The sequence below is a fragment of the Platalea leucorodia genome, assembly GCF_965183815.1.
Source record: "Platalea leucorodia genome assembly, chromosome: 15".
Taxonomy (NCBI): Eukaryota; Metazoa; Chordata; class Aves; order Pelecaniformes; family Threskiornithidae; genus Platalea; species Platalea leucorodia.
Genome location: NC_138837.1, coordinates 3346013 through 3362983, shown reverse-complemented (window position 1 = coordinate 3362983; position 16971 = coordinate 3346013). Strand labels below are relative to the sequence as shown.

The 16971-nt window shown below is 41.1% G+C and overlaps 1 protein-coding gene across 1 annotated transcript in view; it reads left to right on the top strand.

Annotated features, from left to right (window-relative positions):
• CCDC187 (coiled-coil domain containing 187) overlaps positions 1–16125 on the top strand; it is a gene marked incomplete at both ends in the record, with an annotated part of 43993 nt that extends 27868 nt beyond the window's left edge. Inside the window, 15 exons of the mRNA XM_082327854.1 lie at positions 98–279; positions 1241–1328; positions 2147–2323; positions 2419–2594; positions 5951–6135; positions 6697–6809; positions 7336–7504; positions 8455–8576; positions 8841–8968; positions 9528–9607; positions 10046–12948; positions 13884–14225; positions 14930–15073; positions 15536–15661; positions 15970–16125. Coding sequence (XP_082183980.1) covers positions 98–279; positions 1241–1328; positions 2147–2323; positions 2419–2594; positions 5951–6135; positions 6697–6809; positions 7336–7504; positions 8455–8576; positions 8841–8968; positions 9528–9607; positions 10046–12948; positions 13884–14225; positions 14930–15073; positions 15536–15661; positions 15970–16125 — 5091 coding nt within the window. The remainder of the gene's footprint in view (positions 1–97; positions 280–1240; positions 1329–2146; positions 2324–2418; positions 2595–5950; positions 6136–6696; positions 6810–7335; positions 7505–8454; positions 8577–8840; positions 8969–9527; positions 9608–10045; positions 12949–13883; positions 14226–14929; positions 15074–15535; positions 15662–15969) is intronic.
• Between the last annotated feature and the right edge of the window lie 846 nt (positions 16126–16971).

Sequence of the window (16971 nt, the reverse complement as noted above, 5' to 3'; positions counted from 1 at the left end):
TGGTTTTTGGGGGGATTTTTTGGCTTTTAGTCCCCATGTCGAACTTGTCACCCGCACAGCACTTCTCCAGTAAACATGATGTCTGCTCTGTCCCCAGTGGAGTGAAGTCGGCCGGCACTATGGAGGCTCCTTCTGCCATTTCAGCTTGGCCATGGTGGAGCAGTGTCTGAGGGGAGAAGAGCTGCGAGCTCGACACCAGGCTGCCCTCCTCAAGCTCCGCAAAAAAGCTCTCCAGGAGAAAGCCAGGGCCGAGCTGGCCTGGCTGGGCCACCAGAAACGGTGAGGGGAGACGTGTGGGCAGACACCACAGGCCTGCCCTGATGGGGACAGGTCCTTCAGCAGGAGGTAGATGTGCCGCTGCCTGCTCAAAGGAAGAAAAACTGTCCCTGCTCAGGGAAAGAGAGCAAGTATAAAATCCTTCTCTTACAGAGTAAGTGCAGGTAGAGCAGGAGGAGAGGAGTCTGCAGAGTTTTATTCTCTCCAGAGCGCAGTCAAGGTCCCTACTGCAGCCTCTTTCAGGTGTGGTGTGAGCCCCTCCTCAGCGCTGACTGGGCTGAGGCGCCGTTGGGGACGGTGTGAGCCCCCCAGTGCATGGCGTCCCTCAGCGCTGACTGGGCTGAGGCGCTGTCTGGGGCGGTGCGAGCCCCCCTGGTGCACGGCGTCCCTCAGTGCTGACTGGGCTGAGGCGCCGTTGGGGACGGTGTGAACCCCCCAGTGCATGGCGTCCCTCAGCGCTGATTGGGCTGAGGCGCCGTTGGGGACGGTGTGAACCCCCCTGCTGCACGGCGTCCCTCAGCGCTGACTGGGCTGAGGCGCCGTTGGGGACGGTGTGAGCCCCCCCGGTGTGCGGTGTCCCTCAGCACCAACTGGGCTGAGGCGCCATTGAGGACGGTGTGAACCCCCCAGTGCATGGCGTCCCTCAGCGCCGACTGGGCTGGGGCACCGTGAGGTACAGTTTGAGCCCCCCGGGTGCATGACGTCCCTCACCAGTCGATGCTGTGCACTGAGTGCTCAGGGAAGTCTGGCTGCCTTGGGAGAGGCCCAGGCGATATGGCCCCGGCGTGGTGAGGTGTCCTCCAACTCTAGCAGAACTTTCTGCAGAGCCTTCCATAGCTACTGCTGCTTTTACAGCTGCTTTGAGAGGAGCTTTGATCCTATCCCTGGCATTGTTTTCTGAAGAGCATTAAATTCATGGCATTTAATTATCTGATAGTGATCCCCATCCTTCTCTGGTCTCCAGCTGTCTGGAAAACCTGCAAGATAGTAAGGGAGCCTCTGCCATGGCTGCAAAGCAGCGCAAAATCCTAACGGAGCTGAAAGAGGAGCAGGTAAGGGTGCAGCAAGAGGAGCTGGATTTTTATCTCCTAAACAGTGGGAGGGTGCAACACGGGGAGGTGCCTGGAGCTGCTGGAGCAAGTAGGATTTGCTTTTAAAAATGTCACTGATGTCATTGCACATGCATTATTCTGCTTTGCTTCCTACATTCAGTGAGGTATTTTTTGTGCCAAAGTCAGCAGTCTGTAAATCTTAGAGAAAAGAAAACACCTTCCCCCCCCCCGCCCGCTACTTCCCTGCTATTGTGGACTTTTCTATTTGTGCCACAACAAACAGGTCATATAATGTAGATTTCTGCTGATTTATGCTTCTGATGTTGAAATATATTAAATTAATCTGACAGCTAATTTTATAGTCTCAATTCTCCTGCTACTGAGAGGAATGCTGGGCTCACAATTACACTTGGTAATCAGAAAATTTCTGTCCTACTCACTATGTGGTACAAGCCTCTCCTTTACTTCAAGGAATACCTATGCAAACAGAGTGCAAACCACAAGTACCCTGTAGTTTTGAATGGCCTGAAGATAATTCATTTCCAAAAGTCTCACCTCTGAGACACCCCATCTCCCAGGCAGTGAAATATCCCCTTACCTGTCATTAGTTTTCACAGGTAACCCCAATCAGCATTAGTGAAAAATAAAACTGCAAAAATCTTTTACAAAAAAAGGAACAAGACCTGCATATTGAATTTTCAGGTTTCATGTTTTGTGAGTAGTATTGCCTTATGTTAAGAAATACTATACACATTTTGAAATAGGTTTCTCTCTTATCTTAGCTCTCTTACGCTCCTTTCTGTTTCTGCTCTGTGTAGGCAGAAATCCAGCACCTGCAAAACATCTACAGGGCAGCCCATCAAGAAAGAAAGCTTTTATTAAAGCAGCAAAGAGAAATCTTAATGATGCGGCATTCAACAGCACAACTCCAGGAAAAACTGCATAATTTGGCTGGGAAGCAAGAGGTTACTAAGTCACAGTCACTAGATGTCTCGGTGGGTGTTTTTTAAGTGGATAATAATTGAAATCAGAGGTGATGCTACAGTGAAGGAATCCAGGTGAAACCGTATGTATTACCATTTCCTTTTAGCTTACAAGGAGCCCGGCAACTGAAGAAGCAATAAAGCTGAAGACAGTGAGACTTATTTCTAGTCCGAAGCTATGCTCCTCAGCAGAGTCTACAGCCCAGCCAGAAAGGCCTGATCTGTCAGGGAGTAGAGTGAGTTGTGTCCAGCTAAAGAATAAACAAAGCAAGAAACATGAGGGGTAAGTAAAACCTTTTCCACAGCAATAGCTGAAGATAAGAACCAATCCAGTGCAGAAGATGGAAGCAGTTATGTCCGATGTAATTGTGTGAGCTTTAAATGCTCCCAAGAGGGAGTTTTACAATGATAAGTTTCGAAAACCTCTGTGTTCAAGCAGTTGATGCATCAAGATCGCTGCTTATCATTCTGACCAGCATTGCCTCAGTGTTTATTTGTGTGTCCTCCATTCGTCCAACCTACCATCTCATGTCCAAAACGGTAAGTTCCTCGGGGCACGGACCAGCTTATTGCAAGGTACGTGAACAGCATCAAGTAAATTAAGGTGTCTGGATCCACAGCTGGAGATCCTTTCCATACCGCTTACTAAATTCTTCAGGTAGAATACATTCATCGCTTCACTATATCGATAAGAAACAGTGTGTTTATTTCAGATTTTTCCATTCTTTAAAACAAAGTACCCTTCTGTGCAGGGGGGAAGTGTTTTAAGTGACATCTTGAATTTCACCAGAAAGTTGTTTGTGTCAGTATTTATACCAACTGTACTGTTTATCAAGAACTGCTTCTGATGTTTAAAAAAAAAAAAAAAAAACAAAAAAAAAAAAAAAAACAAAAAAACCCACAAAAACCCCAGAACAACAACAAACAAAAAAACCCAAAACAAACAAACCAACCAAAAAAACCACCAACAAAAAACCCCCAAACCTCCTGGTGGTTACAGGGAGTTACATTATGATCTCAGTACTTCTGTATGTCACAAATATTAACTCCTTCAATAGAACAAGCTAAATCTGAGCCTTAATGCTGAAATTTAGAGAGACTGTGTATACATATATATATATATCTGTCTGTGTTATACATAACCTATACATACATATATACGTAATCATGTAGTATGGTGATTTGGATTTCTCATTAGAAGTTGGACAAGTCTGTTTCATGCTGAAAAAAGACACGTTGGTCTGCCATCATAAGCTTATTGCACATGGAAGGGGCTGCACTGGGTTATAAACTATTTAATCCTGGGTGCAAAAGGTGGAGCAACATTTGTTCCTGAGGCAGTTGTGCTTTCATTAGAATGGCTCCATGCTCTTGCATTCAGTGTCACAATCCTCTGTGCTTTAAGCAAGCCAGTCCTTGCAGGCTTTATATATTAATTTTAAACTCTGCATTTTTGTGCGAGCAGGTAAACGTATTTCACTAAGACTATCTGCACTATAAAATGTTAAGCAGTGCTATCGAAGTCTGTGGGACTGGGGCCTGTCATTGCAATGTTAGAAGAAACACAGCTTTGACATCAGGTCTAGGCAAGTTAATTTACATAGCATTAATAACCAGGATATTTTTTAATGATGCCACACAATTGCTAATGATAATTCACATTTTCATGATGGCTTTTAACTACAAACTCAAAACACTTTCCAACTCTATATTAATTAAACTTCAAAATGCCCATATGGAATGAGTAGAAATGTATTGATTTAATTGGTGAAATTCACTCCTTTGTCATCCTCTGGCTCAAAGCCTATGTGTCACTTAACCCCTCAGAGCAGGTTTGTGTTTCACTTAGGATTTAACCACAGAAGGCTTTTGTACTACACGCGGCTTAATTTTATGCTTAAACTGAAGCGTAAAGGTGTCATGTAAAATGCCCCCAGTCAGAGGTAACTCAGGAGTTCAGCCAGGCTGTTCTGAGAAAGCACTGGCCTCCCGTTCCCCAGGCGCTGCATCCCCAGCATCCCCCCTTGCTTCGTGCTGAGCTGGCGGAGCTGAGCAGTGCAGATGAGGACCCAGCAGTATCCACACTGCTCAGAACAGCAGTCTTCCAAACCAGGCTCAGATGAACAAAAATCTAGTTTGTTTCAGAGAAAAAAAAAAAAACCAAAAACACCAAATGCAGTTAAAGGCAAATATTTATCTATATGAATTTAAAAAAACCCTTTTCATTCAGTGTTACCCAGACCTTTAGCAGACTGGTGAGCCAGGCTTGTGCATTTACTGAAGTCCCCACAGGGAAAGGCTTTCAAATAAATCCCTGCATGGAACTGATCTATAATTCATGGTGTTATTGATTACAAGTCACAGAAATCTTTAAAAGGTTTCTTGGCTGTGCTTTCACCTCTTATTACTGACAAGCCTGCTCATAGGAGAACAGTGAATATTAGCGGCGGTCTAGAGCAGGCGGGGCCTGGTGCAACTCGCAATGCACCCAAACTCTGGCTGCTGCGTGACTGTGTATAGATCCCTTCCCTATGTAAGAGTGCAGAGTGGTAATTATGCTATCTACCCACCAGTGCAGGTATGTCCATATTTTATTCTGATCAGGAAGGTAGCTCATAAGCAGGGCTGTAAGGAGACGGAAAGGGTTGGGAAATACTTTTAAAAATGAAAGCAAACCGAAATAATAAATAGATTACCAACATGCAGAAAAAGCTGCTGGTTTGGGGTTTTATTACTGGCTATTAAATGTTAGAAACGAGGAATACAGAAACTTGTAATTCTTATAAATGGACAAGCTTTTAGGTAAGAATTGAGAATATATCTTCTGAATTGGGATATGTATTTTGAAGTCCGTAAACATTAGTGGTGTTGGATACTCTATAGGCCTGCTTTTTTCACGTTAAAAAAAACTGAATAGGGATTTAGCTTCTAGTCACTGTCATACTGCTAATTTTAATCTATGCAAGAATATATTTAACTTTTTAAACTGTTATTGTAATAAAAACAAAACCCAACAAAACCAAAGAAAATCCCACATGTAGGTGACTTATCTGAACAGAATAACTTACTGAACTGTGGATTCCAGAACTTGTACCGCTAATGGAAAACTCTGTGAGTATGAATTGTGTTGCCTTGTGCTTTTGCAGTAAGGAGACTGTTTAGAAAGTTCAAAGTCACCATCACAATCAGTATCTGATGTCCCAAGTGTCCACAAAGTTGCAATGCTATACTTAAAGTGGAAAATCTAATGAGATCTGTTGGAACCTGATAGTGTATCATTGGAAATGGAGGAGGCATACAAGTTCAGAGTTTGACGCTGGTTTTGCCTTTTCAGTGCTGATGATTTCTTCAGTCTCCTCCTGTTCCTGTCTATGAAGATTAGAAACCTGACTATGTAAAATACAGTATCAAGTAAGAGGGAGGGAAATGGAGAAATAAATAGACTATTCAGAGTGCTTCTGGCTTTACTAATTTGTTGCCTTATAAACATATGTGCATGTGAACACTCTACAGGTACTCTCAAGCACTACCAGAAGCATTTAATTCATACCTTTATTGACCTCATATCGATTTGTCATGATTAACTTGAGAATACGCAAACAACTCCCAATCATTAATTCCTTGTCTAACTGTTTACAGCTTTTCTACTGAGAACAAGAAAACGCTGGTACAATACCAGAAACAGGCAGAGGAGTCCCCAGGTTTGGAGCAGTCCCTTGGTGTGCAAGGTCCTGACGCGTCTGGAACAGTGGCCAAGAAAATGTGTGGTGCTACCAGTCACGCCACAGGCTCGGTCTTTATGATTAAAGATTGCATAAACAGAGGTACCCACTAAAGAAGACTTCTGTAGCAAACCATGTTTGTGACGACTTAGTCAAACTGAATGACTCAGGGCAAAAGCTGAAGTCTCGGCTGTCTTTGGAGCAGTTCAAATGATCTTTCAGAAGAGGACTGTCGAGCTAATGAGCCCATGAGAGAGAACTTGTGATGTTGATCTGTTCCTTGGTTACTTCCAGTGTGGGTTTTGGTACCAGGATCTGTTCAGGACTAGCAAGAAGAAGGTGTAACAAAGGTGTAAGTTGTTTTGTTGAGGTAGCAGCTACGCATAGATGAAGAAAGAGAGAAAGAGTGTAGAAATTTCTGAAAGTGAGCTTTACAGTTGCTACCATGTAACTGGATGATACGTAAGGTGATGACTGGATAAATAAGATCATTCAGCTTCTTTTGGTGTGACCAGGAAAGTGTAGGGCAAAACGAAGCTACTCAAACTATAAATATTTTTAAATAAGCCTTTTTGCCTGAGCTAAACAAAAAGTTATAGTCAAGTTACTCATGGAAAAAGATGCACCACGGGAAACATTGTAACTTAATGTTGTACCTTTCAGAGCTTAATGCTCAGGATCCTGTTTTATTACCTCTGGAACATGCAAATTCAGCTAGAATGGATGAACCTATATCCACACCCGTTACAAGAGAAGGCAGAAAGTGTGCGTTTCCGGTAAGGATCACCTCTGGAATTCCATTTCTGCCTCAAGAAATGGTGCCCCAGGTTATGTTTGTCTTACACAGGACTCACTTGGCAGTTATGGACATCAGGTAGAAATCAGTCTTGTGTGTTGATTAAGTGTACTTCAGCTAAAGACTAAATTTGGACACGGGCTGGTTTACCACAACTTTCCTTCCCCTTCCATTTTCCCTGTTACTAATGAGTGACAATGTGTTTAAGCCATCTGCCGTGGATAAGTGCTGTGCTGCTCCAGGAGAAATGAAACCTGTCCCTGGAGCGGTAAACTATTACTTGCCCATAGCAGCTGCAGAGACTAGTCTCCTTCCTATTTCCTACACCAGTGACACAGCCCCAAAGTGGGTATATGTGCATAGGAGTCCATATGCACTTACATAGCTTAGCGTGAACATGTAGATTTAACCTCTGCTCTCTTAACTATTCTTTGTGCCAGTCTGCCACCAGCAAAGTCCTTTTCTCTGAAGACATTAACTCTGCCTCCTAAATATTTACATTCCAGGCATCTGTGCTGGAGGAAAAGGCATTTATTTCAAACCCAAAGATAGATCCCAAAGACAATGAAGACATTAATCCATGTGACAGCAAGTTCACAGTGAAAGGCTTGGGAATGCTTTCTACTTTGTGTAACTTATGCCTGGTTCAGGCAGAAAATACTCTTCAAGGAACTGGTAAATCATATTTAATGCTATTATGTCCAATCTGTTTCAACCACTTCAATCAAACTTTAATCCAGACAGAAAGAGAGACAATCTTCTCATTTATTACCTAAGTGTCTTGCTCACTGTACCCAATATATAAATCACTGCTAGGCAAGATGGTGGAGATCTCTCAAAGGTTTATTATGAGATATGATTATACTGCTTCCTCAGAACAAAATCATAACTTATTCTGATTGTGTCATTAACAACTTACTCTCTTTTGAGGCATTTTAAAATAATTTAAGGGTTTTCTTTTTAAAAGAACATAGATCAGTTGATGATAGACTTCGACAGGACATGCTGGAGTTATTTTTGTTTCCAGGTTTTATCCTCAGTTCATATTTCTTGCTCTCAGTAGGACATATAAAAAATAAAACTGGCTGTTTATATATGAGCCAGTTATATCATTTATATAGTTCTGGGTATGCATAAACTCTGTATTATAAATATTTACATATTGTGGCAATATTTCATATTTGTGTTAATTTTCTAATGAACAATCTTTCCGCATTTACTCCTAGATACCATAGTGAGGGAGACTATAGATTTGTGTAATTAAGACTTAGTAACAGTGGTCTTGATGATAGAAGTTTGGCATAGGCCAAACTAACTAGATTCTCAAACCTAGCTTTGAGCATGTGGACATCAAATTGCCTGAAATAAATCCTGTCCTTCAGGCAAAGAGAATTTTTTCCATGGACTGCAGTGGACCACAAGTTCACCATTAGTGTTTTGACTTCATTTTCTTATATTGGGCAAGGAGTCTTGTGCTGTTTCATTGCCTATGCACTGACACTCTAGGTTCTGCCATAACCTCTACTAGCAAGGCTTAGATCCTTGTAGTCATGGCTACTTTGTGTGACTGAGTTAAAGAACCCCCCTGTATTTGCCTTCTGTGCTGAATAAGCTGTGTATTTCAGGTGATGCTACATCATCCTTAGAAGATCTAGAGAAAGAGTCCCTAATAGTAGAGAAAGCACACAAGGAGCAGAGAAGTCATAAAACTCTAAGAGAAGAGCAGGACCCCTGCAGTCCATTTCAGGCATGTGGCAAGCTTATAATTTATCATAACTGAGTTTTTCTCACATGAATTTTCCACAGAAGAAATCCTCAGTATTGGCTGTCATGGAGATATTGTGCTTGGAACTCTGCTTGCAGGCAAAGAAGCTGAAGTTGCATTGAGGTTTTGTTGGACCAGGTTAAAATATTGCCCTTAAGTCTGGGGGAAGTCCAGTAGCAATTCACTGCTATTCTTTAGGTTTCCTGTATATTCAGTGCTTCTTGATTGCACTCTCTGCAGGCACAGGCTGGGAAAAGGAATAAGGATCTTTGTTCTGATGATGAAGAAGGGGAAAGAAGATCAACACAGATGCCAAATGAAGCTACATTAGTGAAAACCCCATTGAGAAAAGAAAGGTCATCAGCAGAACAGAGGTACTGTATCTGTCAAGGCCGAAACCTTCAGTCCTACCTTCCAATTCTTTTACTGACATGTCAAACCTTGCCTTGCTTGTTTTAGGCCCATGGTTGTGATTCTCTTGTGGAAAGAGGAGGCAGATCTGAATGATGTCAGCCTGGGATTTTTTTGTCTTGTATACCTTAAAAACAAACAAACAAAACCAAAAACCAACCCAAACAACAATAAAACACCCCCCCCCAAAAACAACAACAAAAAATTCCTTTTATAAAAGAGTTTGACATAATACTTGTCACATTCATCAAACGTTGTCTGCCAATTTTTCTTAGGTGATCTAATTGTCTGGAGTCAACTGAAGGTGTGGTGAAATCAGTTGTGGGGAGGGATTGTCTTCAGAAGGCTTTGGGCTAGACAGAAAGCATCTGAAGTAACAGTTAAAACACTTTGCGTTATGCTGTCGGTAGGTAGCTAATACACCCAAAGAAACTTAACGTTCTACTCGATATTCTTGAATAACAGTGCATACCCTACACTTCATACTTTCAGTTTAAACCAACTGTAATGTTGTATTTTCAGATTTAGCACAGACTGTGAGAGAAAACTGGAAATCGCACATATAGGCAAAAAAGTACCTTCTGAAATCCCTTTCTCAGAAGGTAAGAAATACCCTTTTCCCAATGGGGTTTCTGTGGTTATTTAACATACAGTCTGAGTACTAGCTCTTCGTGGAGCCTGTCCATAGAGGATAATGGCCTACTTCTTGTACCAAGCCATGAAGGTACTTATTGGGCTAAAATAATAGAGATCTTAATGAAAATCCTGTATTCAAACTCGTCTGGTCAACTACATTGGACACTATTGTATTCGCTTGTTTGCTACTCTACTGAGCTCCTCATCTTTATTTGATACGTCTGATTTTTTTGTTTTATAATGATATTAAAAATAGTCCTAATCTTGACTGTGTATTTAATGCTACTGTCTTTAGAATGCAATTTACAGCTAAGGATTACTGGATTTGAATGGTAAGTTAGCAACCTCTTCTATAAAACAAAAAGATTTTTCTGAAATGCTGATATTTTTTTTTAATGTTCCAGTTAAGGAAGTGGAAGTGCCTGTCCCTTATGAGATCCGTCAGGTGGATGGTAGTCAGTGTCTGAAGCATTTGGACCATATTTCTCATGAAGCTTCTGATGAAGAACTAAATTTAAAAGCATTTTCCAAAGGATTAGCTTCCACTGAATCATCGTCCAAGTCAAGCAACTTCTCTCTGAGGTGTGAAAGTGCCAAATCAGGCTCTTCACTCCCAGAATTTCAGAAAGTGTCTGCAGTTTGGATTGACAGCTCGGAAAGCTCCATTTCAGACTCTGAATTAGAGGTGAAAAATGGAGAGGACACAGATGTCAGTATCCCAGAAGAGTTTGTCTGTGACAATGGTGATGCATTTCCTAATGTTTCAAAAGAGACGCTAATAGCAATAAGTAATGGAAAGGAAACATTTCCTAGTGACAAACACAGTGAACATGAAGTGCCCAAAGACGATAGCGCTGAGATTTCATCACGCTCCCAGAAATACCCTGGAGATGTTTCAGATAATGGCTGCACTGATCACTTGCTTGCTTTCATTCCATCAAACAAAGCAAATGCCTCTGAAACAAAGTCAGCATATTCCTCCCAGTCTCATAACCCTGCCAAGGGAACGGATGAGCCACATCTGGATGCCTCTGAAAACTACAGTACAAACAAAACCTGTTCTCAGGAGGTCACAAAACAGGGTAAAGATGCAGTTGCCAGCTCTTTGTGCAGTGATGATATTTACTCACCTAAGACCTATGAACAGCAGAACCCCAGCTCTCCAACTAGCAGAGTGAAAAGGGATGGCGGAATTGACAGTTTATTTGCGGATCAAAATAGAGACTTAATGGGGTTTCTGCTGACAGATTCTTTGAAACATCTAGATTTGGTTGCTGACCAACTTAGGAACGCTGTCTCTTTTCCACCTGACAAAGATATTACAAGTAAAAAATTGTTAGCATGTCTATCTTCAAGAAACTTATCAGTTTCAGGAGGCAAAACTAATCATGCACAGCTTCTGAACGAGACACTCGCATCCAGCAAACTCAGTGAGATTGTATCTCTGTCCATGTCCATGCCAGGAATTTCTGAGGAAGTCCATACAGAACCCAATTCATTCAAGTCTTTGCAAAGGGTGGCCACAGGAAATCAAAATAACTCAACGACTGAAAGGCGAGCCATAAAGGAAGCAAGGAAGGGACTGTTTTATTCTGTCTCCTCAAAAAAGCAATTGTTTCAAGCTGAGAACTGCTCTTCCAAAGGTGAAGATGATACAATTTTTATTAGTGATGAGGGTCTCCCTCCAACTGATGGGGATACCTTGTCAGAAATCCTGTCTCCTGTTGCTGAAGTATTGTCCTATGGAAGTGCTGACTTGCCATCCTCTAATAAAAAGGATTTGTCATTTCCAAGTGAAGATCCTCCTCCTCCTTTAGGTGCAGATGCAATGAAAAATTATGATCCTAGCTTCAGTACGGATGATTTCCTATCTCCACCAGAACAAATGACAGTCTCAGACACTAGACAGTGTATGGATGAAGATATATCACTGAAAATGGATGCATTACCCCCATTACCTGATAACATTGTGCCTGAAGAATTTCTTCTCCTCAATCAAGAGACAACTGATGCCTTTCCGACTCGGGATGGTCGTCTCTCAGAACAATCTTTAGTTAAAGCTATTTCCAGTGCAAAGGAGGGCTTATTAGAATACCAAAAAGGAGAACATGAGACACTTTTTCACCATTTGGAGTTTCTGCCTGTGTCAAATCCTATTTCTTCTGGTCAGGCCAGTAAAAACCCTGACTTCACAACGAAACGATGCAAAACATACTTAACGCTGCCCAAAGCTGAGGAGGACAGTGATGACCCATTATTATCATCTGAAATTGGGGACAGAGCGTTAGTAAAGCAGACCCAACCTGGAACCCTACTGTTCAAAGGAGGGACTTGTTTTGATAGTGGCCATTGGGCTGGTGTTACGCTTGGCAAAGCTGAAGGTGATAATGCTGGAACTGACAAAGGGGTGAAGAATTTTGAGTGTGCGCAGCACTGTGGGCTCTTTGTCAGACCTGAGGAGATTTCACACCTGTGGGGGGCTAACAAAAGGGGTTCCAGTTACACTGGGGATGAAGACTCTGACTCCTTCTCCGATGATGAATCCTTCAAAGGAGACCGCAAATACTCTGAAAATGATGAGCAGGGAGGAGGGCTTACAGAGCAGAAAGCTGAAGACACAAATGGTGCAGGAGGATCAGAAGTGAAAGAAAAGCAGTCTAGGTTACACATTGCCTTGCTGTCCAGAAAAGGGCAAAAGTTTCCACATTCTGACCAGTGTAAGGGTAGTGAATTCCTCTGTCAAAAGAACTGGAAGTACTTGGGACCAGATAAAGAAAAAACAGAACCGACACAAATAAAACAAAAGATACTTGCAGATGTGCTTCCAATGAAAAGTAAAACTGGTAACACAGATGAGGTACACACAAGCAAAAATATTTGTTGCTTGGTAGAGGATCAGAAAAGAAATAAACTCGCTGATGATATTGCGAGTGAACTTGGTAAAAAAATTCTGTTTGACGCTTTAATTGCATTTTCTGAAACAGCTCAACACAAATGTAAAAGTGCCTTTGAAAAAGACATGATGAATTATGGCAAAGGCCTAAGACAAAAAGACAATCAGAAACTGTTTCTCCTCAAAGAAAATCCAGTTGCTATCTTATCTGAACAATCAGCAAAGGTTTCTGATGTTTTACTGTGTGATTTCAATACGCTTAGCATTCATGGTTGTCACACGGTAGCAGAAAGAATTGTCACTAAATTTGTAGATGATGCAGTTAAAGAATATAAGAAGATTAAAAGAAAACACGGATCAAAAGCAGACAAGATATTTCATTCATCTTCAGAGACTTCTCCAACCGCTTTGCCAGTAAGTACAGTCAGGAAGTTTTTGTCTGCTTAAGTGTTGGACCTGAAACTGGGCCTACAGAGGCAAGCATTTGTGTTGTCCTGCTGTTTTTATCATCCATAAAAATTACATCACACTAACATTTGGGACCAGGTTGCTCACTTAATCTGATCCATTCCTCATTTAAGGAATTATCCTGCAGCCAGTGGATAGCATGTGTATGGGGGGACAAGGATGAGCCGAGCATGGGGATGATGACTACAGCTAGTCCAAAGAAAGCAAATGGGACTCTTTTGTTGGAATTTGTCAGTTAGTCAAAACTGATAAATCTGTACAGACTTCAATTTTGATTTATTTCAAAGCAAACCTGGACACTTGTCAGCTCATCTACCTGATTCCTTTGCAGCTCCTGGCTGTGAGACCTTTCAAATTCTGTATCAGCTCTGCAGGCAGCTTCTAGCAAAGGCAAGACTCGGTTCAGCCCCCTGGGAGACTGGAACCCCAAACGAAATGGAAGCTTTTGATGCCTGCTGCTTCCAATCCCATGGTGTCTAACTTTTACTTCTTAAATAGTCCATCAGGAAGTGCTACCACAGATAGCTAAAAAACAAAAACAAACCCTACACACAAAACCCAAACAGCAACAAAACAAAAGGAAAAAAAACTTGCTTTGGGGGGGTGAGAGTAGTCCCAATTCACAACAAAAATGTTTCAAAATGTCAAAAACTTTCAGAGAACTCCAAATTTGGAATTCTTTCTAATTCTAAATTCTGCCAAATTCAGGTAAAATAGTTGGGGCTTTTTTATGACACATCAGTAAGTCTTTCTTTGAGCCCATGAGTAAAAAGATGATTTTAAGTGTAACCTTAATCCATTGCTAATAATCTCAATACCTCTAAAAATTGTGGAAAAATATGGAGTATGTCACCCGGCTTTTCTTTTTCTCTCTACTAAAGTTCCTTATAAAAATCCTTGATGCCGGTGTTTTTGGAAGCTCTGAAGACTTTGATCAGCCTAATTCTGACCAACATATGCTGGGGAGACAAACACAAAAGCAGCATTTGTACAAATTAGATCAGTGGCACTCAGCTCCTTGGAAGAAAACTGTGGAAGTTCCTCTTGTGGTACCACATTACAGTTCATATGTTAAGAAATTGTCTGCGTCTGCTGTAGAAGAATTATGGACCCCAGAAAACATGTATTCAAATTTCATGAGCATCAGTGTGCCAAAGCACTTTGAATGTAATGATCTCCCAGGGAACGATTTGGAAACAGAAAGCAAGAGGGTGTATAATCAGGTATGGGTAAAGCACTAACTGTTCTTAAACTTCTCTGGTGTTCTGTAGGCTGACTCATGTTAGCTAGTACTTAATATTATTCTGGCTGCTAACACTAAATTTAGCTAAAGGAACACTGGAAGAGGTATTGCAAAATACTGCTTCTGGTAATCTACCGCAAAAATAATTCTACTAGAAGAGATGTCCTTGCTGTGACACAAGCCTCTTGCTAGAGCTCTTCAATCCTAAGAGCCTGGACACCTAGCCCAGTGTCTGGCTTGGGTCTGGTCTGAAAAAGCCAAGCTTCTTGGAAAGCTGCAGTCTAAAGAGTTCAAGTCTGCCGCTGCCTTGGATGTCCTGCTGAGTTTGGACAGATCTTCATGTTCCTCAGCATCCTGAAACTATTGAGTGTTGTGAACCTCTGTCCACAGGAGGGGATTACAAAGGGTCCCATCAGGTCCTCTTGTATAAGCCATCCACACTTAGTGAGTGTTCACATGTTACGGTCAAATATCTTCTGCTCTAAAGAGCATGTAAATGCTGTAATGGTCAGCATGACATCAGCTACAGGAACATCGGTGATGCAGATGATATTAGGGAATTTTGCACTGAGATGCAAACCTTTACTGTCACCAGCCTAACATCCTTCAGAAGCGCTGAGAAGACTTCTGAAAGGGCATCAGTGAGAGATTCAGTTGATGTTGGCAGTGTTTTTGTTGTTACAGGTTATATTTGATTTGACCCGTGAGTTGCTATGTACAGAATATCAAGTGACTGCAAATCCAAGTAAATTTCCATGGATGAAAGAAAATTTGGGATCTTACTGTTCCAGGGGTCTTTGCAGAAGAACAGATGTCAATGATGTCAAGGTACGTTCTAGAAGCATAATGTGTACAATAACGAGAGTCAGCGAAGAGAGCAGAAATTGCAATGGCAAAAAGACAAAAACGTGACATTTGGGAGGATTACGGTGGCGTAACTGAGGTGATTAGAGAATAAAACAGCATTGCTCTGAAATGCTTGAGTAAATATAGAGTCAGCTAATTAGTCTAAATAATCCAAGTGTAGGGAGTTCTTTAGAAGAACGGGAATTGGGCTTCTAAATCTCCCTGGTTATGACTATCTTGGGTGTAACCTCTGAAGTAATCTTATGTTTAAAATGTGTTGGTTGGCCAGTAGTGATCAGCTACGTCTAGATCAGTTCCCTAAGCTTTGGGGTGTTTCTGGATTTAAAGCTGGATCTTCACGCTGGCACCTGTCGCTCATTTGCAACCTTCGCAGTGACAGAATTCCTATGAGAAGAATTCTTCTCAGCCTTTTTTATTTTGTAGGCATTTGTCCAGGATGAAATTATTAAAATAATGAACCTGGAGAAGAATGACTTAGAAATGAAAAGAAAGTTCCTTAATATGACCAAGTATGGAAACTGTAAGAGAGACAGAGTGGACCTCATTCTGGTAAGCAGGCTTCCAAATGGAGATTTGTTTACTTTCTCTAGGTTTAAACTAGAAATTCTCATGTTTTTGTGAGAATCATGTTTACTTAAAATAACTTCAGAACTTCAAGTTATTGTCTTCCTTTTTAGTACACTTGCAATAATAATCTAGTATTTCTAGTTCTTGTGAGTAGTTTAAATTAAATTAAATAGGTTAAATTGACAATGCAGATATAAAGTTGTTGGATTAGGTACAGCGTCTCAGTACCTTTCAGAACTGACCATGCTCTTATTCTTGAAGTAAACATTCATATCCATGCTGTATTTTAGATTCAGGAGCTCCGCAAAGAAGAATCTCAGTGGACTTACTATGATGATGATGAATTAACTGTGAAGATGAGAATGACTGAAGACATATTTGATAGCTTGATCCTTGATACAATCAGAGTTCTTAACGAGATTTATCTGAGAAAAGCCTGTGATTAGAAGTTTTCCTTAAAAGGCCCTAACGGAGGAATCTTAATCTCTGATTTTTATTTATTTATTTTTTTTTTTAGGCAAGAAATGCATGATTTAAGAACTTTAATTCTGAACTTGTACCCAATACCAGTGTAGCCTTGGCCTAATTTATATGTTCATGTTTACAAGGAAAGGTTGCAAGCAGAGACTTAAGCAGATAGAAGAATATTACACAAAACATTTTTCTTGTGTTTTGTGCTTTAGGAATGCTCACTAAGATCGATGGTCGTCTTAGACTGATGTCACACAGAATCTAAGGGGTGAAAATTTTATTCTTGTCTGTTCTTTTTTTTGGTCAAGATAGCACTTTATTTGCTTATGCATTTTAAGAGCACAACATGTTTTAAAATGGTATACATGTCTACATAAACAGGGTTCAAAACCAATTTATGTGTAAATTATTCTATTCTTTGTTATCATGTTCAGGTTGTGAATGATGACAAGTGAATCATATTTTGAAAATAATGTTCAGAAAATTGTAGGCGCCTGTTTTAAGAACATAAATGTGCAGAGGGAATGACATCTCCCAGAAACTGAATTGCTGTGGACCTCTGTAGTTTGGAATAAACTCCTCTAGTTGGAACAAGTCTAAAACTTTTCCTGATGGCTACAGCAGAGTTAAAGGTGACCATGCATCCGTGTTTATACACTGGGCGACTGGTTAGAAGGAGCCTGGAGATGGCTTCAGAGATGTGGCGCGTGAATGATCTTGCCCTGGCAGGATCTAGAGCCAGACATTGAGTTTTAATGTCTATAATTTTATATAAATGAGACAAATACTGATGTAATGCACTTTAAATGAGATACTTTTCT